The sequence below is a fragment of the Aquila chrysaetos genome, chromosome Z (genome assembly GCF_900496995.4).
Source record: "Aquila chrysaetos chrysaetos chromosome Z, bAquChr1.4, whole genome shotgun sequence".
In the NCBI taxonomy this organism is placed as follows: Eukaryota; Metazoa; Chordata; class Aves; order Accipitriformes; family Accipitridae; genus Aquila; species Aquila chrysaetos.
The window spans coordinates 44,116,163-44,138,857 of record NC_044030.1 but is presented as its reverse complement, the minus strand read 5'-3'; the positions used below and the strand labels follow the sequence as shown (position 1 = coordinate 44,138,857).

General features: G+C 39.3%; 1 protein-coding gene across 6 annotated transcripts in view; it reads right to left on the bottom strand.

Annotated features, from left to right (window-relative positions):
• Window positions 1-22,695, bottom strand: part of TLE1 (TLE family member 1, transcriptional corepressor) — a 73,818-nt gene that overhangs the window by 31,587 nt on the left and 19,536 nt on the right. For 3 of the 6 annotated variants that reach the window (XM_030003243.1, XM_030003247.1, XM_030003248.2), the window contains 4 exons: window positions 20,875-20,937; window positions 19,847-19,951; window positions 810-1,014; window positions 51-67 (listed from right to left, as the gene is read on the bottom strand). In XM_030003243.1, the coding sequence (XP_029859103.1) occupies window positions 51-67; window positions 810-1,014; window positions 19,847-19,951; window positions 20,875-20,937 (390 nt within the window). The remainder of the gene's footprint in view (window positions 1-50; window positions 68-809; window positions 1,015-19,846; window positions 19,952-20,874; window positions 20,938-22,695) is intronic. The other 3 variants (XM_030003244.1, XM_030003245.1, XM_030003246.1) reach the window with 3 other exon arrangements.

Here is a 22,695-nt window from a genome sequence, read left to right as displayed (position 1 = left end):
AACAGTGCAATGCCAGAAGTGGAAACATTAGCAGGAATGTTGGTACTTACTGTGCCTGGCTCTCTGTCTGCTCCCGCAGTAACCAAGAAATGCACAGACATGCCCGTTCAGACACAGAGGCAAGAACAGAAATAAAAAAGGGGGGAAAAAATTAGAACACAAGCCGCAAACAGTTTTAAAATGGCTTTTATTTATATAAGTCATTGCACATTCCTAATACAGTGATTTCCTGAAAATTACAGTATTTTGTAAACATGATTTACAGTTTAACCATACACAAAGCCTAGTTTTATTTCATGACAGAATAAATTATTTTCTTTTCAGAAATTAGTCAAGTGCAATTTTGCCCAATATTTAATTGCGTACTAGAATTTAAGACTATGAAACTAAAGTAACAGATGCAATTATCTAAATCTTTTGTTTGAACACATTCACTTCAAAATTTAACTTCTCACTCCCCCTACCTTCCCACCCACCCATTTAACAACATTACTTTCTTTGAAAAAATTACCCATTATGCAGTTTAACAGTTTTCCACAATATGGTGCAGGCCACTGGTGTTACAACTAAGTATTTACCAGGATGTCAAAATGCTCTGCAAACTCCAGAGCAGGTGACACCTAGAGATCCCCTTTTAAAATAGTGAAAACTTCGCTGAATTTTGCTTCAGTGGTATATATGCAGACATTCTTAAGTTTGCCAGCAGTTTTTTTCTCATTCTATATAACTTGAATTCTTTAGAGATGCACATAATTTGCAGCAATGCGCAAATTTGACAATGTCCTAATCAGGCCTGCCATGCCTCTCACCTCTGTGGTGTTCTGCATCGTGATGCTTCTTGTCATCTTTTATTGCCAAGTGAGACTGCCCACCCAAAGCACTAGAAAGGGCAAGAAGGCCAGCACTGCTTCCAAGTGGAGGGATTCCTGGAGGCTGAAGTCCTGATGGATGCGGTGTTAGAGGCACTGGAGGTCCATGGCCATGGGAGAGATGTTGAGCCTGCAGCTGCTGCTGCTGTTCCCAGCAGTATTGTCATCCCCAGAAGAACAACACACAGCACATAGTTTGGGAAGGAGAAGGGAGAAGTTTGGTTAATTATTGAGAATCAAGAGTGGATTTTTTTCATTTGTTTGTCTGTTTTAAGTCTAGCCTGTCCTCTTTGTCCCACCACAGTATAGATACTGCATTGTATCATGCTGTCTGTGGACAGCTCTGCTCATGTCCCATAAACAAAAAAAAAGCTAGCTGAATAGTTGTTCTGTAGCCCAAGGAATAGGTTCAAATACCGTAGGTTGTTTTGGGCAGCTACTGCCTGCCACAGCATCAGCAGTGACAAACAGCAGCAGCAGAAGGCCCAAATACCTTTCCCTTTCTACAGAAAGGAATATCACCACTCTGGGAAAAAAACAAGTTTCACTGGCAAGACTGATTTAAACTCACCCCCTTCTCCTCCCCCAATTTGGAAAGAGTAAGTAGGTTTCTATATTGAATATTAAAAAACCTAAAAGACAGTGCTCCATTTCATATTTAGTGTAGTTAAATTTATATTTTATTCTAGCCAAGCTTTTGGGGAAAAAAAAAAAATTAGTCATGAACTAACACTGTGTTTAGGAACCAACTCTGAGCTTAAAATCCATGTATTCCAGATAGCATCAATAAGGTCATGGAATTCCCAACAAGAAACATGGTATTAATGAATTAAGATACCTCCATCTGTTTCAAAAGCAGCTTGCAAGATCAATATCATAATGAGCGGACATACAACCCTGTAACCAATCTGGCAAAATAACCTGTAAGCAATTTTGGAAACTGAGTCCTTATATTGGAATGACTTCCCCACCGTTTAAATATTAAGGTATGTTCTAGTTAAAGCTGTTATGATTTTATTAACATTTTCCAAGTTCAGTTAACCATTTAATTTGTTCAAAATGCTCAGCACAGATTTATTTAGAAAATTAAGCTTCAGAACCAGCTTTAGCTTAGTCATAGCTCCCCTTTAGTCTGCTACAGGTAAACAGATTTTCTGCCTCTTTCCTGCTTCCTTGTGCCTGTGCTTATGAACAGAAGACAGAACAAACCTCTCCACCTTGGCCACGCTCCACCATCCCTCTGCTGAAAGAAGATACCACGAAAAAAGCTAGAGTACCGCTCAATTCATGGGATCAAAGAGAAGACAGATAAGCAAATGTCTGAACAGGATGAGCTCAGCTAGACATGAGAGTTTGACCTGGTGAATGCTAGTGGTCCTGTAAGAGCAGGCAAAATTGTTACAGTACTGCTGACAGCTACTGAAATCATACCTACACTAAAGCTCACAATATTTCACAAGTTACTCCAAAATAACTCAATTCAAAATAATCCAAAAATATGTTATCTGCTTCCATAGGTCCCAAGACTCTTCAAGACAAACTGTCAACAATACCTGCATAACATCTACTGGCATATGAATTACTTATTTTATTACTATTTAGATAACTACTATGCCCCTACATTTTTGTTTCTCATAACCCCATCCCAAGACATGCCTTGAGCTATTTATAAATTTACGTAGATACAAGTGACTAACACTGAAGAACTCTGGACTGGATCTGCTAATATTTCACATTTTTGCTATCCCAACTGTAATACAGTCATCATTTACTTATTTTTGATATACAAGACAAATCTTAAAATTTACCACAATCCCTTCTGTCAATTCTGTAAAGCCATAAGTTTACCATATCTTTCTCACATCATGTATCAGGAATTTCTTTTCACATGCTACATTAAAAAGCCTCACTAGTCTTCACTGTAATATGTACCTCTGATCACTATCCTTGCTAACTTTTCAGTATGTTTAAAAGCAACATAAGAGAGAAATAGTTCTTATTCTTCTATTTTAATGTGTTTACAACAACCCAAAACCATTTTGAACGAAGTATTAAAAATTATTTTTATTTGAAGTAGTTAAAGCAGTAGACCACCTTCTACAAAATCAAGCAGCTATTGCTAGTGACACTTCATTTAACTGAAGAAGTATCAGCAAAGAGCACTGTAAAGCCTGACAGGACTGCAGGGTTTGGGGGTTTGTTTGTTTGTTTGTTTTTGGTTTTGTTTTTGGTTTTTTTTTTGGGGGGGTTGATCCAGCCTCTAAAGAATAAGAGGACATCTCTCTTCTCACAGACTTTAGTAGTTTCCAGCATGTTTCCTCAAGTAGGAGATAACCTGATGTTTTGGCAGGCTCTTTCAGAGATGGTATCTTAAGTCATTCCCTTCCTCATTGACCACTTAAGCCAAGTCAGTCATCTGCACTCTAGCCATGAGACAACATGCATCAGCAGCACTGTACTGCATTTATGTCATTGGTCTTACTTGTCCCCAGCAGCACTATCACACTGGATTACCTAGTTGTGGTGTGTAATTGGCTAAGAACAAAAAGTGATTTATCCCTTCCAAATTGGTTTCATGGAGAAAAACCTTCTCCCTTCTCCAACAGTGAGCTCAAATTAGCTTTTGCAGTGTGGGCCTAGGAAGACCAAAACAGGGAAATTAAGTTAAGTTGTTTCCATTCTTGTCCCTAACCCTTCAGGAAGCCTGTGAAGATTCCCTTTATTCATGCCTCTCTTGCTTGGCTTAATTAGCAAACAAGTTAACCCGCATGATTTCAGGAAGCATAGCTTAATGACTTTGGAAGTCAAACTGTTAGGGACACGTTACCTACAATTTCCCTGGCTCTGCTTCGTAGCCTACACATAGAGTAATTTGAAAGTCCCAGAAATGAGGAACAGATTAATCCCCTCTAACAGGTTCTGAAGCTGAAAACATGTGACAAGAAGGGCTATGTCCTGCTTCTCTGATGGGACTGCATACAAACAGCGCACAGAGTAATGTCCAGTGTAAGGCATAGAATGGAATATGAGAGCTGTAAGTGGAAATGCATCACTGCATAACATCTTAGCAGCTTTGCAAAATGGTTACTGAGGGTAGCAGAGGAAAATGGTACCCAAAGATGCTTAAATATCCAACTACATTAAACAGACTTAAAACTGAAAACCTGATCATGGTCTTTTAAGCCAACAAAGGTATATTGTGATTTAGTGTTTATTTTCTGAGGCTCACTGCTGTTTAAGACTAAAGTATATTGAGTCATTGCTTGTATATTACCTATTCATAACAGGTTTAAAGTTGTCCCTAACACATAAAGATAATCCTTTCCAGAAGTTCATGCTCTTCTTATTTAAAAAAACTTGAACTGTTCAAAGTATATTGTATACTCCTTCTAGAAGGGGAAAAGGGAATATGTGCTGCACACAAAAGAAGAAACTAAAGACCAGGGAGATAGATAACAGCAGCGCTCACCAGATGTATTTAGTAACTAGACATTTGCCACAGCAGATCCTAGAAACAATTATGTTATGCATATAATCACTTCCCCATCACTTCAAAGACACTAATGCCTGCTCTGTCACCTTTTAAGAGCTTAGCAGCAGTGAGATATAAAACGGAATAAGCTGGCAGCAGTATCATGGTCTACTAGGCATGTTCATTAGCAGTTAATTAAAAACTAGACACCTGCCATAAGAAATGTGCTCAAAAAAGGATGAGTAACAGGTCTGTCTTACTACCAATTATCATCATTACTTGCAGAGCAAGGGCTGTGTCCACTTTCAGAGCGAAGTGGGAAGGTAGAGAAAAGTGCAATGATGCATACATAAGTGACTGCACTGAGGTAATTAGCCATAGCAATAATTTTAAAAGCATCAGTAGTTCATCCACCGTTTTGTTGCAAAAACAGAAGTTCATCATATTTGCAAAGGGAGAAAAGAAATGGCAAATTCAGCTTACTGTATGGTCTACATGTAGGTTTTATTGCCTCCAATTCTTTTCCCAGTATCCCCCTAACCAGACAGCAAAGACCCAAAAATCAACATATGAAAAACAGAGCACTTGCTTCTCTGAGCAAGCACCTCCTAACAATTTTAAAGGCGGTACAGTTTTTCATCCCCAACATCCTAGCAAGTTCCAGCTATAAAGAGCTCTTTAACTAGGACTTAAAATTTGGAATTAATTTTCAATGTCTGACAGAGACTTCCAGAGACAGTGTTAGTAAGTCTTTGTGACACAGATTTCCTATATATAAACAATGACACATCTCCTTTAGGTTCCCTGCTTATCAAGATAGAGCATGAGCTCCTACAATCCCACTTCCCAACTTAAAGTAGCTCTGTTGAGGTCACAAACACCTATGGCTTACTTAGAAATCTAGGTTTGAATTCCTACCATTAAACAGTTAGAGCATCCTGTTCTTACACAGATGTGTGATATACTACTCAGTATCTGTTGAAAAGCACTGAATTAAAAATTCAGATGTGATTGTACATGAAAAGTGGAAAAAAGGTTATACCTGGTCCCAAACTACAATAGCTGTCTTCTCTTGTGCCCTTCTAAATAAATACTCGGGAGTAGGAAACGTTTTCGAAAACCTTATCAGTGCTAGCACCACATTCCCCCAAGCTCCATAGAGGTGTTCTGAAAAAATATCTGGCAAGCACAAGTCATTTAGAGACCTAAAATGTAAAGGGCACTATTTCATGTCAACTTCTGTAAAACTGAAGAAATGTGATTTGTTAAACTTAAGCAGCCAGAAAGACATGAGAGGAAAACATATATTACTGTGTTCAATTTCACTGCCATATTCTCTCTCTTACCAAAGGGAAATCTTCAGGTTTTTTATTTGCTTGCTTAAGTAGCAGATGGAAGTGAGAGCCTGTATCACATGTCTAAGGCCAATGAACATGAGGGCCACTGTCTGAGCACATGCAGCTAGCCAACAAAGTGATAACCTTCTCCCTCACTGTTTAAAAATATTCTTAAAACCTACATTGCAAATGTAACCTTCAAAAAAAAGGAAAAAACTCAAGAATATGCTCCTGTCAGATCCAGTCTTCTGCCTCATTCTAAAAAAAAACCCAAACCCTGCACATACCACCCACGCTACAAACAGTCAAATCTAGGAGTAAACTCATTAGACAGTCTAAGCCATTAATTAATACTCGCATTTAAGTTTCTGTAGGTACTTTCAAAAGAGTACTTCAGCTACACAGAAGAACATAGTGCAGGATAACAACCAACCTCCCTTAAGAATATATCCACATTCTTCTACAACAGAGTGCCTATATCAGCGGACAAGTGAAAAGCTACAGTTACCGTCTACCCAGATTTCTGTAAGGCCTTTGATATGGTCCCCCACAACGTTCTTGCCACTCAATTGGAAAGATACGGGATTGATGGATGGATTGTTAGATGGATGAGGAACTGGCTGGATAACCACATACAGACAGTCAATGAGACTCAATCCAACGAGTCAATGGCTCAACATCCCCGTGGAAAACAGTAACTACTGATGTCCCTCAAGGGTCCATAACGGGACCAACACTATTCAATATCTTCATCAATGACATAGCTAATGGCATTGAGTGCACCCTCAGCAAGTTTGCAGATGACAGCAAGCTGAGTGGTGCAGTTGATTTACTTGAGGGAACGGATACCATCCAGAGGGACTTTGACAGGCTTGAGGAGTGGGCCCATGAGAACCTCATGATGTTCAACAAGGCCAAGTGCAAGGTCCTGCACCTGGGTCAGGGCAATCCCCAGTATCAGTATAGACTGGAGGATGAATGGATTGAGAGCAGCCCTGTGGAGAAGGACTTGGGGATACTGGTGGATAAAAAATTGGACATGCACCAGCAACACGCACTTGCAACCCAGAAAGCCAATCATATCCTGCATCAAAAGAAGTGTGGCCAGCAGGTTGAGGGAGGTGATTCTGCCCCTCTACTCTGCTTTGGTGAGACTCCACCTGGAATACTGCAACCAGTTCTGGGGTCCACAGTGCAAGAAAGACATGGACCTGTTAGAACAGGTCTAGAGAAAGGCCACAAAAATGATCAGAGAGGGCTGGAACACCTCTCCTACGAAAGAATGCTGAGAGTTGGGGTTGTTCAGCCCGGAGAAGAGAAAGTTCTGGGGACACCTTACTGCAGCCTTTCAATACTTAAAGAGGACCTATAAGAAAGATGGAGAGAGACTTTTTACCAGGGCCTGTTGTGATAGGACAAGGGGCAACAGTTTTAAACTGAAAGAGGGTAGGTTTAGATTAGACATAAGGAAGAAGTTTTTTACGGCGCAGATGGTGAGACACCGGAACAGGTTGCCCAGGGAAGTTGTGGTTACCCCATCATTGCAAGTGTTCAAGTTCAGGTTGGACAGGGCTCTGAGCAGCCTGACCTAGTAAAAGACGACCCTGCCCACAGCAGGGGGGTTGGACTCGATCTTTGAAGGTCTCTTCCAATCCAAACCATTCTATGATAGATGAACAAACTGATATATGAGCTACCCAATATGGATTGCTTACTACTCCATTTTCTAACTTTGCTTCAGCAGCAGAAGCTGTGTTTACTCTTCATTGCTTTTGGATATTTCTTTTTCTTTGATAATATCACCATTAGACTAACTAATCATAAAGTGCATTAGCAGTCCCTGCTTCTGACCTCTTTTAACCCTAATCTTCAGTACGACAGCAGCAATCTGCAAAACTAAGCTCTGAGTTTGCTTTCTTTTGCTGATGATACGAAACTGGGAGGGGTGGCTGATACACCAGATGGCTGTGTTACCATTCACAGGGACCTCAACAGGCTGGAAAAATGGGCTGACAGGAATCTCATGAAGTTCAAACAGGGGGAAGTGCAAAGTCCTGCACCAGGAGGAAAAATCCCATGTACCAATATATGCTGGGGGCTGCCCAGCTAGAAAGCAGCTTTGAAGAAAGGACCAGGGAGTCCTGACAGACACCAAGTTGAACATGAGCCAGCAATGTGCCCTTGTGGCAAAGCACGTGAATGGCATCCTGGGCTGCATTAGACAAAGTATTGCCAGCAGGTTGAGGGAGGTGATCCTTCCCCTCTCCTCAGCACTGGTGAGGCCACACCTGGAGTACTGCATCCAGTTCTGGGCTCCCCCATTCAAGACAGACATGGACATACTGGAGAACATCCAACAATGGGCCTAGAGAAAGCTAAACAAGCCCAGCTCTCTCAGCCTGTCCTCATATGTGAGATGCTCCAGTCACTTAATCATCTTTGTGGCCCAATGAGAGAGCAAGAGGGAATGGGCACAAAGTGAAACATGGGAGGTTCCTCCTGAATATCAGAATACTTCTTTTCTTTTTTTACTGTGAGGGTGTCTGAGCACTGGCACAAGTTGCCCAGGGAGGTTGTGGAGTCTCCATCCTTGGAGGTATGCAAAAGGCATACAAACACAGTCCTGTGCAACTGGCTCTAGGTGGTCCTGCTCGAGCAGGGGGAGTGGACCAGATGACCTCCAAGCGTCCCTTCCAACCTCAGGCATTCTGAGATTCTGCAATTCTTATTGTTTACTGTTTTCTCCCTCTTTAAACATGTTTTAGAAAAATGAGAGTCAGCTACTACTATCATTGCTTAAATTTCTACCCAATTCCTTTGAAACATCTGTGTTTCTTTTGGTTCATTTGGTTTTCTTACTTCCTTTTCTTCTAAATGCTCCGATTTTATTCTGACAGATAGGAAGCTACACTATACCACAGTAAACAAACCTGAAAGTGCCCGCCCCTGCATCTCTAGCTAGCAAGCCAAGAATGGAGCCTTTGTAGTTTTGTAGTTGTTTGAAAACTATCCATTATGTGAACAAGCCACAGTGCCATGGGTGTGGGAAGAGAATGTCCCGTCAGAATAAAGACAGTGTCTTCAGCAAGCCTCTTCCATTTATAAACCATGTGAAATGTCATTGTACTACAGAGATTTAAGTCCACAGAAGGACACTATCGGCAAAAGCTATCCAAAGCCGTATATTTCATACGTACAAAATTTGTGTGGCAGTGGCATGATTATTTAAAGACCCAACTGTCTCCTGGGAAAAATCCTGTTCCTTTTTCATGCTTTATTACAGAAGATACATAGGATAGTGTCTTTGGGTCTTACTATTTATTTTCCACTCTCACAAGAAAAAAAAAAAAATCAAAACTTATTTACAAATCTGACTTTGATGTCAGAAAGCAAATATAAAAGAAACAAGATGAAAAAGTTATCTTAAGTTTGTTCTTTGTTATTATTTTCTATTATAGGAATCTGCTTCAAACTAATGTTGAATTTCTGAACAGAAGGCTCTTCAAGTTTTTCAGTTCCTGTTTCCACTTGTTCAAACAACACAAACTACACTAACATGTCTCAACTTTTTTGAAGCAGTAAAGGGTTGCATAAATTGCCTCACCCAAACCAGAAAACTGATGCTACACTGGGATAAAGGCAGCTTCTCCCCCTACACATTCCCCAAAAGGTCCTTTTCTCACAAACTAACTTCATCTGTAGGGTTAACTGAAATAAGGCTGAGAAACTGTATCTCACCCCTCTGCTGATACAGCAATTATAAGAACACTAACAAAGTAAGTCCTTCTGCCACCTTATCTATTAAAAAAAAAAAAAAAATCCGATACAAGACCCTCAGCATGTTCAAAATACTCCATATGAAGCTACTGCAAAACAACATGAAGTTTATGGTTCTCAGAGTCTTTTATCTGTTTTCCTTTCTTAACTCCTTTTCTACTTGGTCACTTGATTCCTTCCTCCTGCTGTTACTTCCCTCCTTTTCAGTATTCACTTTTAGTCCTCTGCTATGGGATCCTCCTTTAGGAATCAAGTCTTGTCTACTCTTTGTTCTTCAGAAAACTCGAAATAGGAAAAGCAATGCTGATTTCAACTGGGTCATGAAGATTAAAATGACCACTTCATGCTCTGATGCTCCCACTACACTTTTACACTGATGCCTACCTGTTTCACTGTAAAATGTATTTCTTCAACAGATTTATCCTACACAGTTTTGCCACAGAATACTAAACGTGGCCAGCTCTAGAGTTTGCTTTTTTTTCTCCTTGCATTAGTTTCTTTAATCTTGCTAAAGTAAGGAAAGTTAGCATAAACACAAGTGTAATTCCCCATATACTTTCTATATATATAAGGCTAAAAGTTCTTCTCTATTTAAAGAATGAAAGTAAAAACTAGTTGCAGTCATGAAGGTGCCCCACGAACTTCTCTGAAAAAAAAGTATGTATTTGTTGATTGGCTGTGTAGTTCAACAGAAAAATTACAACACTGGAAGAAAACACAGATTCTAATGTGGGACCAGCAAACCACTGGTGCACGTGAGCCATCTCCAAAGAGCCCACAGAAGGCAACCAAGACAGCCAACAAGAGTCAAAGCAGTTATACCGAAGCCTGCATCTACCTAGCAAAACTCTAAATTCAATTTTTCATTACTACAACAGGAAAAAATTTTTGAGAGCTCCTTAAAATCTATATATAAGACAGATAAATACTAAGTATATTCTTTAGCTTGTATTTTAGAATATGTTCTGTATCTCATGAGGATTTTTTTTAAATAAGGAGAATGAAGTCTCTCAACACGAGAAAGGCTTTGGTTGCTATCAATGTGAATCACATAGCCAGTACCAGCCTACCTACAAGTACAGAGACAGTACATTTGTTGAATCACAAGATCGCATTTATAAATTTTAATACCTTAGTTAGCTTTACACCAATGGAACTAAGAAACAGGTCTTCAATGCTCCCCAATATAATGTGAATAGCAAATATAAAAATAATTTCCAAGGGTAGCTTATTAACCATTGATTATTTCCCACATCACCATTACAGACTGCAGACATATAAACTGCAAGCGTGAAAGAAGCACTTTATCTTTTCCTTAGCACCATGCTGAGCAACAACTCTGATCTTTGCTGGGCCTTTCTGTCTCACTTTGAACAGCTAGGTTTCTCTGCCCTTCCTTCTGGCATTTTGGAGGGCAAGCCCAGGCACCAGAATTAGAAATATAAAGAGATATTACACTTCAGGGCTCTTCAAAAAGATCACTCTTGTAAACAGTAATGACAGATGTGGGTGACCCCACCCAAATGATTTGTCACCACACCCAGTGAACGAGCACATCAGCTGTTTTTCCACTAAAGTGATCAGCAATTAACTATTTAACAAAAGTTTAGTGATAATTGTTAAATGGCAAGATTTTTAACATCCCATTGACATAGAGGGAAAAATTATTTAGTACTGCCAGCATGACTGGCACTTTCACAAAAGTAGATCTGCACTAGCAGCCTAGCTATGCTGTGGACCCTCTGTGGAGCATCCCACACCGGGAGAGCCCTGCAGCTAGGACGCAGGATATTGCCAGCAGATGGAATTCTTCCAGTTCAGCAACATCTTCTCCCCAAGGTGCATTAGCACTCCACTGGTGTAGCTGCATCCACATAAGGGCTTTTGCCAACAAAAAGGAAGGGTTTTCTTCCCTCCTCCATGCTTTTAGGCACTGTAAGTCAATCTAAAACTTAATAGCTTGCACCAAGTGCAGACCTATCAATGCATGGCTAGTGCTTGTATCAGCAGCTATGCTGGCAACACAACAAGGAGCCCACAAACTAAAGACCTTTTGCTAGCATAACCTTGTACGTATATACACACATACATATAACATGTCATATATACACAATGATATATTTTGTATCTTAATATATCATTAATATACTATTATATACTACATACACTATACATTATATGTTATACATATTATTCTGTATATATTATATGTGTATATATATATATATATATTGTTTATACTTTTATATAAAAATATAAAAGTTCTTCCGCAAGTTTGTATATATAGCTTTTTCACTGATAGCTCTTCTAAAAATATGTATTACAGGGCTGGCTTAAGACCAGTTCCTCTCTCAAACAGTTTACAGAAAAAAAAGGAAATAGAAATAAGTCAGGAGAGCAAGTTCTAAGTGTCCTTGTATTAATAACGGTACATTTTTTCTTTAGGTTAAATAATGTTGGGTTTTTTCCCTTAGGCTAAATTCTGAAGAAATAAGGGACAAACAGCAAAGCTGAAGTTGCATTGGAGGAACAAGACTCTGCAACAATGGAGGAACCAGAGAAGCCTTCATAAAGGACAGATGCCACAGAGCAGGAGGGAGTGGAGGGGTAGAGTCAGAGTAAAATGGGAAAAAATGATCCTTGCACAGGAGAACATGTCTTCACCAAAGGACTTCCCAGACTCCAAGGGAAAGTAACAAATTCAAAACCACATTCTAAAAAAACACAAAAGACTACCTTAAATACTCTTGGTCCAGACAAGACAAAGACTGGTTTTCTGAAACCAGTTACATTCTTCTGATCACTGTCAGTGTAAGTCAGTTTGAGAACAAAGCTTTTGTTTAATTTTAGACAAGTACATATTGCTTTCTCTGAAGACTCAGATGCAAGCCTTAAGTCTCTAGAATGAAGCTGTCAGAACACATTGCTTCTGGTCTGCAGAAACTGCCAGCACATTTTTTTTTCTGGGGCAACCATAAATTCCTGCTATTACTCACCTTCTAACCTCAAATCTATGTATTTGCCTTTTTAGCTACTCTTAGCATGCCACTACCATCCAACGACACTTCAAAAGCACGTTCTTGCTGCCACAGCAGCCAAAACCAACTAGTTCCAGCACACACCAATTTGGAAATGACTTAAAGATATTACTCTAGGGGTTTTTATTACTGATGTATGATTATCTTAAAAAGTATTTATTCTCCTTCCAGGCTCTTTTAGTCTCCAGAAATTTAAATCTTGCTGAACATGAAGATAGTAATGATGGAGTAGAAAGGCTTTTTGGTAAATTAAAATCTGGAAGTTGAATATAGTATTTTAAATTATGACCATCACCCTTTTGTCGCAGCTACTACTAACTACAAAAACATTTCAGAGATATCAAAGAATTAAAAATGTGACAGTCATGAGAAAAGCATTACCTTGATTTTTATTTACTGTTTCAAGCCACAGACCAGATTCTTGGATATTTCTTATACATTCTGTAACAACTTCCACCTACCAAATGATTACTTCTGAACCGACATTTGAACAATCCACTTGTGCTAATCCTTGCTTTTACTACCTCAATACTACTGCTTGTCAGTATTCAATTTAAAGAGCTACTGTTAGCCAGCACCTTTAAAAACAGTACTGGACATTCTCAGGAAGTTAAGTATTATACAAGACAGCAACCATGGTAGTTCAGCAAGTACTCTGAAAAAATAATGCAGTTACCAGATACCAGGAATCCTGCTGTTGATACAAACTCTTCAGCATATTGAAGAGTTACAGCAAACTGCTGTACAAACTCTTTGCCCTGCCTTTAGTATTTCCTAAAGTTATCCTAAATGCCTATGCTAGCCTTGCTCTGTGCAAGAACACGGAAAGCAAGCTTCCCTCCCTTCTCTTCCAGTCCTCCCACACAGTCCCCTATCTCGACAGTTTGCCTTGCTCTTCCCCCTTGAAAAATACAGTGGGTTGCTGTTTTCTTGCACATTTCCAATGTTTAATATTTACCATACTTTGTGTCCCCCTTTATCTCCCTCCATCCCCTCTGCACCTCTCTCTCTTCACTTTCCTACTCCCACTGACTTCATCTTTGTCACAGTCACCCAGTGACAGCTATATTTTGCCTGTGCGGTCCATGCCACTCTCATCAGCACACTGACAGTTAGTTCACCTTAGTGTATCAGTGTTTGCTTCTCAAAACTAGACCTTAGTTCCTTTTGGATCTGTATGCTTCATTCTTTGCACCTCTCTCTCCTACTGCAAAGTAGTCCAACTTAAAGCCCTACACCATTCAACATGTAAACTCACATCACCTTTCTCTATTCCTACTCATGTTACAGGACAACTTCATGACCATGCTTTGCTTCATCCTTATGCAACTAACTTCTTTGCACTTGATTTCACGTCATGTGCAGTCCCAGCTGAGCTTCTCTTTTGTCTGTGCCAACCGATTCATTCTTCCCATCCAACTCTTACCTCCTCCAAACCCACCACATCATGGACTACTTGCAAGAGGAGCACTAAAGGTCACATCACATCTTTATCTCAGCCTGCTGACTCTTTACCTACTCCAATTCCCCCACTTGTCTCACTTCAAGTATGAATACAAAGCAGACATTTGTAAGAGAGAAGGTATACTCACCTCTTCAGTTTGTCTCCTTTTACTTCCCTGGTAACTTAGGGGAAAAGTAGATAATATTCACAAAAGCTATCTTCAAACATGGAAAGCTATTCTGCCTGCATATACTTTAATCAAGAGAGGTGCTTTGAATCACTCTCTAGAGGAAGTAATCCTTTCCTCTGGGATTAAATAACCTACCCTTCTGTGCCAATGACATATATATATATACATATGTATATATGTTTATGAGCTCCTCTGCATCAGCCACCTTCCAAAGCAAACCCATCCCTAACCCCCCATTTTTTCTTTCTGGTAGCCCTTCCATATTTTCTTTATTAAAGCTCATTGAACACACTTTCTGTAAATCCTTGCCTTGAACTGTACTATTCCAGCATTTTGACCCAACTTTAGTCCCTTCCATTCCACTGAAGCTATTCCTTCCAAACCAATCTGTTTAACAGTACCATTTGAAGCCAAGTTCACAAAAAGAAGGAATCGCCTCTTCCAGCATATCAATATCCTCTGCTTCTATCTACTAACCCTTCCTGAAACCACATTCTCCACTGACTTTTCTGGTCTTCTGTTTACTATTGGTAAGATTAGAACAACCTGCGTATGTGGCAGTCCCCCCTGCACCTCCTTCCTGCTGCAAAACAGACCACCTTACAGCTCTACACCATTCAGCATGTACATCCCATATCCCCAACATCTGCCCAGTAGACAGTAATCTAGCAAGTGGTACAAACTCACTGTTGGTACCTCACATGCTCATCTCATCAGAATCTACCTTCTCTCTGCATTCACAGTTGCAGCTGCGTATCTTCAGGTCTGAGCTCTAGCTAACCACATTTTTTCCAACCATCTCCCTTTCACTCCTTTATTGAAAGCTGTTTAGCTTCACAAGTTTGTAACCATATACTTGGTCTCACCTTTGATTTGTAGTTTAGATATTAGATCTAGAGGAGAGAGCCACCTAAAAATCTTGTTTTTCTTTTTGGACAAGATCCAAGATGCAGCTTTTTCTATCCACCCACATGTGAAACCGTGCAAGGTAAGGGAGGTCTGGCCTGCAACCCAATTACAGTTGACTTCTGGATGCAATCTTCCCTTCTTCAGAATGACTGAGAATCATCTTCTCCAGGAAATTATCATCTCTTTTAGACACCACCCTCCTCTATATTGCTGCTCCAAGGTCTTCTGTTTCCCCATCAGTGCAGAGGGCACAGAGCGGGGGCAGGGGCAGTGTCAAGTGGAAACCAAGTTTGGCTAACACTATCTATTCATTCACATTTTACACACCTTCTCCCAGGTTTTCTGTTTTGAGTAGGACAAACTACCAATACACTTCAATAATGCTTTCTTATTTTTCCTCAAGACTTGGTGGCACTAACAATAAAGATCTGGCCATTGTTTGGGGACCGGTATTTTGAGAACAGCAATTGTCATGCTGACAAATACCTTCTCCCTTTGCTACCTATTTTAAACTTAGTTTACAAGTCTGGAGCCTTGTATTCTAAAAGCACCTACCATGACAGAATCCTAGCCTGTAATTAAGGTTTCTACGTACTTTAAAAAAGCAAAATATGAAGAATAACCCAGGATTTTACCACACAATAAAGTTCTTATTGCCAGAGTTTAGTAATTTAGACTTGGGGTTAGCTATTTCATGTTAAAAGTGAGGACGTAGTGTCTTGTGCTCACTAGATCTCATTTTATTTAATTTAAAAGAACTAGGCAATTTCCCCTCCCTTAGCACATAATGCAGATCAGGGCTGAGAAGGATCTAAAGTAATGCTACAGCTGCTTAGCTCTTCCCTTGCACTAAGTTCTGCATTCATTTCTGCTCTAGTCTGTATTTCTATTTTATAATGAAACATACAGCCTAGTTATTTATAGGCTTTCTAAGGATTAACTACACACTCATAAGAATAAACCCTCAAGAGGTTAACCTCATCCTCTTAAGCTTCACACACTACAATCCCAGAGATAGCTGGCAACCACAGCCAAAAGAAAAAATAATCCCACATCTTGCTAATCCTTTAGCCATCACCTCATGCAACAGTGGAGAGGCCTCTCGGAGGCCTACAACTCAATCTATCTCAAGAGTACTGTCAATCCAAAAGATACATATTTCACAGAACTATTAGCAACCCACCTCAAAAGGCAAAATAAGACATACCTGACTACTCAGTGGTACACTAAAATCGTGCATCTAAAATGCAATGCTAAAAGATTCCAGCTTGCTGCTTATATTTCCTATTCACATATTTGCCTGTTCTACACATAAAACTACCTAGTTTATTAATTTGAAAGTAAATCTAACAAATTTTGCATTGTTTACATCTAGACAGATCTATTTAACTATCCCTTATACTTCCTAGCATGAACTTTGAGTACCTTTGATCTCTCAAAAAAACCCCAAACAAACAAACCACCCTTCAGGTTAAACCATGATAATCTACCTAATTCTTTCATACCATGATGTGGATCCTCCCTTAACCCCAAATGTGGACACTGCCTGCAGCTGTAGGAATGCCAAGGAGTTAACAGGTGCACTTATCTTCTTAAGTCTAAGTTTTCTGTTTTGTGTATTATTTATCAAGCAAAATTGCTGCTTCATTCAACTTTAGTACAACAAATACTAAACGATGTCTTTAAAAAAATTGGGAAGGAGGTTGTTTAGCTGCTCTGCTACCCCATAGCTGAAGTTAAAGCCTTCAAGTACATGCAGGAAAAGGCCAGAAATATGACTGTTAATAATGAAATATCATGCACAGTTCTTTCCTGAAGTAAGAATTTTTAATCAACACAGAGGATTAGCACTGCCTACAAGCTCACCAAGTCCAACTACGTAACTTTTTTTTTCTTAAATATGTCCATTCATTCACTTTGTACATGCTTAATATATACTGATTCCAAAGCCTGCCTTTTGCCTGTGTGGCTAAATTCTCTGAAAAATCTCAGTCCCATAAGACTACAAGTCCCTATCCTCACAGTCTGTCCTCTAATAGGCTTTCACCTTTTCAGCTGGAAATAAAAAAATAAAAAATAAACATAGTTCAAAATCATCTTGTATTTCAAGAAGTTGTTCCCACTAATTAAACGCTTTGTTCCCTTCCAGAATTCACATATGGCCCAGCAGCAACAGGAATTGCTCTAACTCAGCCAAGCCAATTGGGAAACTCTTGAATCATCTAGTGTCAAGAAACAATGGCCCGTAAAGACAGAAAGGAAGGAGGGCAAAAAAGTCAAACTCCAACAAAAATGCTGATTTTATCTAATCAGTAGAAACTACGCAAGTGAACATCAGCTAGGAAAATTAAACTTTCCTCCCAACCTCAAAATTTATTGTACATAAGTATCCTTGGTAGTATGACGCCAGAGGTTACTCAATTGCATCTTCTAATGTTACAGATTGCTCCAGCCTATTTGCATTTTGAAAAGAAGTTTCATGATCTTTCACGTTCATGATAGATGTCTAAACCGTTAAATTACTATTTCTTTTCTTATCTTGAAAGACACTGCACTTTAGCAGCATGGCCCTTCCATTGTTCTTTACACTAAGTCAGGTCCCTGAACAATACTGACAGCTGCTATCAAACTGGGCCTTGCTCACTCTCAGTGCAGCTGCCGCTTGTAGAAACAGACAGGCTTCTGATGTGTCCTCCCCTCTGGGGAGAGGGTTTGACACACTGCGTGCTCAGTGAGGGGGAGCAAAGGTCCACTGAATTGTCAACCCAATTTTATGCTATTCAGATTTTCCAGGATGCACACCGTCCCTTTCAAACAAAATCAAGCATATGTCACAGCATGAAACTTATTGTGTGGCACAAGATAATTATTGATCATGTAAGACTGTAAAACATCACTGTGACATACATCTAATTTTAGCATTATGTATATGCATGCATCTACATGGTCAAATAAACTTTGTGCCCAACATGTTCATTTCCTCATTCACAGTTTTGGATTTGTATGGCATCACTCAGAAGTCTTTCAGAAGACACAGGCAAGTATCTCTTCTGGTGAATCCTAGATAATTTTAAAACAAAAAAGGTGGAGGCTTCTATTCCTGCTTCCAAAGAGCTGCCCCCCCCCCCCCCCAAAAAAAAAGGTTCTTAATTGCATGTGGTACTTGTAGATCATATTGCTTTTAAAAGACTATATTATGCAGACTTTAAAAAGAGGTACATGACAAGCTTGAGATAGCAAAATTTGGTTTGCCTAAGTAGCATTACCCTAAGTCCAGCAAGAATGTTTTTAAATATATTTTAACACATACTTCCATTTCCTGCACAAAATATTCTTTAAAAATAGTTCATTAAAAAGGGTTTTCCATTCCATTTCCACCCTAAAGAAGTAATTCATCTTAAAAAATGGAAGAAAGTACAGTTCTCTAATCTTTGCTAATCAAACACCACAAATGTACATGTGCTGTATTTCAAAGATCAAATCAGGTATTCACAAAGTAATTCATTACGCAAGCAAAGCATAGAGGAGATTGTGACAAATACAGATGTAATTGTGTGGGTTTCTAAGATGTGATTAGCAAATCAACTAAGTAACAGTCAAAATTTGATACGAAGGGAAAAAACAGCGCAGATTTGAGGGGGGGGTATGTTTATGCAAAGCTAAACTGTCAAGTGTAATAAAGCAGCTTGAATAAAATTTAAGCTGAAAATCCACTGAAGCTCCCCATTTCAGAGAGGAAAAGCTATTAAAAGGAAATGAAGGTCACCCTCCCAGTTTATTTCACCTAATTGACTGCCAATAGCTTACCACAGGCAAACCGACTGTAGATCTGCAATTGAGAAACTGATGAAAGGAGAGTTTTCAAGCTGACGCTCATTCTTTTAATCCTCCCTCACTCTTTTTTTTTTTTTTTTTTCCCCCCATCTCCAGTTGGGATGTAATTTTAAGCACAGATGGATTAACTGGTTCCATTGTCTGTAGACGTCATTGGACTATGGCACTGTTAATCCATACAGCAGCATGTCTAATTATCATTACAAAGTGTCTGAGGGAACTATAAAGACCAGCAGGGCATCTTCTCACAAGCAATTAACATAAATTGATAAATGAGTAATTTGAATCCGCTCAAAGCGCTCACATATGAATAAAATCAAAAAGGACGGGTTCTTGTTTCGGCTACTTCTTTCACTTAGTCTGGAAGGGCAGAAAACATGAGAAATATTCTAGACTTAGTGGCAGGGGAAATGAACTCATGCAGTGGAAGGAATGTATGGTTCAGAAAGTTCATTAATACAAAGCAAATGACTTGTGACTGACAACCAGTCACAAGCAAGTAGTATTAACTTATTTCAGCATATTTAGCAGCACATACTTTGTGAAAGGCTATTAGAACACGGTGTCAGACAATTAATACTACTTCAAAAGCAAGTGAAATTTCTCTTCAGTAGCTTGCGAATTTAAAATTCATGAAAGATTCACAAGAAAAGGAAAGAAAGAAGAATGAATACTTGTACAGGCTCCAAGAACTCAAGTGTCACAAAAAGCATGAGGCAAAGGTAACTAGATCAACTGACATACAATACCTACAAACAAACAAGCAACTCTCCTAATCATTGTGTTTCTTCCTGGAAAAGTTTCGTTATGCACAGCATTGCTGCACAAAACTATTAACTTTATCCCTGCTAAAATCTGTGTGAATCAAGGCAAACACTTCAGCAACACTGGGCATCAAAACAGCTTTAGATATCAAAACATTAAGCTTATTTTAAAAATAACAAAGCAGTAAGATATGAAAGCAAGTTATACACACTGTAGGAGGTAGACCTGGAAGGCCACGTACCCCGATGATGGCATTCAGTTCGGCCATGGTCACTTGTTTGGCACGTTCTACAGCTTGGGCCACTTGCTGCTGATGCTGTTAAGAGAAGAAGGGGCATGGGGAGGAATTTGTGTTAAGGCATTGACCGCATCAAGTTAAACCAGGATCACGAACACCTGAATAACCAGTTTGTCTGAAGAAGCTCAGGCTACCTATTGCAAGACATCTTAAGCAGGTAAAAGGTAACAGTGCCCTATTTCTCACCTGTTCAAGAGCGAACAAGAGCCCTGAAGGCAGCCAGCTCACCTCCTCCCCCATGCCACTTGAATATTATTTTCTGGCAAATGAATAATCAGTTTCTAATTGAGTTGACAGGACGATAATGTCAACTTCACACTAGTGTCAATTTTAACATTTATATACTCTGCCCACACAGCAAAACCTACTGAAATTTCAAACAGGGAAGAAGTGCTTCACTGAACTCAACAAGAATTACAAATACTCTTTGTAAACTCTAGAGTTTGAAAAGGCATATCCAAAATAACAGGTTTCAAAATGTAACAGCAGCTGCCCACATTATGTTACAATTGCAGTCATTCAGACCAGATGCAGGTTTGTAACCTTAAACAGTGTTTTGCATCTGAGCTAACTACTCACCTTTTGCACTAAAATTTGATACACATTATGTAGACAAGATAAGCATGCTTATTTCACTAGATTCACGTTTGACAACTGAATATCAAATAGGCAATCACCGTGATTAGAAATGAAAGCATTTTGTTGCATTGGTAATATTTTACGGACTCCCACTCTCCTCAGGCAATGAACGAGGCTGAGCCATTGTCACTAGTTTGAACTCAGATTTGTTAGACCAAATTAGCAGGGGGTTTGCGCACTTCAGCTATAACAGATGTTCCTTACACTTGTGTATTGTGATAAAATTAACATCTTAAAACTAGCTAATTTGCAAACAGAAAAGCAACATAATTGCACTTTAACAGCTGAACAGTTTTACTTACTTCCTGAGACAAAAATGGGATGACTTGTGCACAAATTGTATTCAATCTCTTGGCGATTTCTGTCTATAGAGGAAAAGTATTTTGATTAAAACCGTGGTTTAGGTTTGTTGCCATGTATTAACTAGTGTACAGGATTATATTAAGTTCATGCAGTGAAGAAAGTAACAAAAAATCCACATCTTCATACTACTGCAAATATAAATAGTTAATATATAAGCCCAGATGAGGACAGTGATCTAGTTAGCTAGTCTAGGACATCTGCCATGTCTAAAGCCCCTAATCTGTATATACATTTAGGCACAAATCTGGTCCTTGTACATAGCTCATTAACAAGTAAAGCATTTTTTAAATCCATTAAGTCCAAGATAAAGCCTTTTAAAAGGTAGATTTATTATTACTCAAATTATCAAGAAGCATAACATGAAGGTAACAGGCATGGGAAGAAAAATGTTTCTTTCATGATCAATTTTATCTGCCTATTAGAAGGTAAAATTATTTTTGCTGACAGAAACACACCATCAGGAGTACAAAAGAAATACCAAAACAGAAGCAAGGCAGAATAGAGACAAAAGGTACAGACTTCTAAAACATCCATATTGAGAGAGAATTAAAATAATGCAGACAAGAAAAAGAATCAGATCAGAAAATGTGATAGTCAATAACAGCAAATTAGTGAAACCATGAGTAACAGGAGAACAATAAGGCTAGGAACCAGCAGAGAACAGAACAATCCTTCACTGAAAACAGCAGAGAAGACAGCAGGACAAAGTCTTTGAGTCCCACTTTTCAACAGCTTTATATATCTCCCACTTTCCTATCTCTCATTTTTGGCATGTCAACTTGAACACAGGATTTCTGGTGGGGTACAGGGATCTTTTTCTCTCACTAGTCAGTCTTATCCTTGCTTACAGGTTTTCAGACCTATGCATTTGCCCACCATTCAGAACCACCATTATAATTAACCCTCAAGGTACTTGCACAACTCCTACAGTTTTCCTTATAAATATCTCCGGCAGTCACTGTAGCGCAGTTGCACAAAACCAAAATCAGCATCCAGATGTGAACCCAGCCTACATACAAGACACTCTGAACAGCTCTTGACAGTCTCTGTCATATTGTTAACCCATACAGATACTTCTTGGGGGTTTTTTTTGTTTGTTTTAAGGCAAAAGAAACAAGAGATGCCTGCTGAGAATCATTAGGCCTTCCATAAAATGGCATGCATAAACCTGAGCAAAGATAAACTCTTTCAAAGAAGTCAGGTGGAAACATTGCTAACTCATCTGCCGAGCCCTTCCCTGAGCCCTCCCATCATCCTGAGTTTTTTAGGAAGACACTGTGATGTGCTGATCCTTATACATCAGATGAGCAGTAATTAGGATACAAAAGCCATCCTCCGCTTTTATGTCTCAAGAGACAGGTGGTTTGGGATCTAAGTACAAGTGGCAAGCTTTAACACTGCTCTCTCCACCTCTGACAGACATAGGGAAAATATTTGATAGCATTGAGACTTTTAAAACGCCATGTCTCTCTGACGTAAGCTGAAGTACTCCCCTTGATGAAAGTCTGGCATTTGACACATCCACCCTAAAGTTTTGCAGAGACAAGAGTCTCCAAAGCCATTCTGCGATGTTTTCTTCCTAGGACAAAAAGCTTCCCCTTAAGTAAGGGCACTGAAGTGACAGTTGTTTTACAGCAAACCTTACCCCCCTGAAACAAGAGGAATAGATCTGTATTCACAATAGACACAGCTACCATTTCACACAGTACCACAGCGGTCTGTTTCTGTTTTGTTTGGGCCACAACCATAAAATACCCATC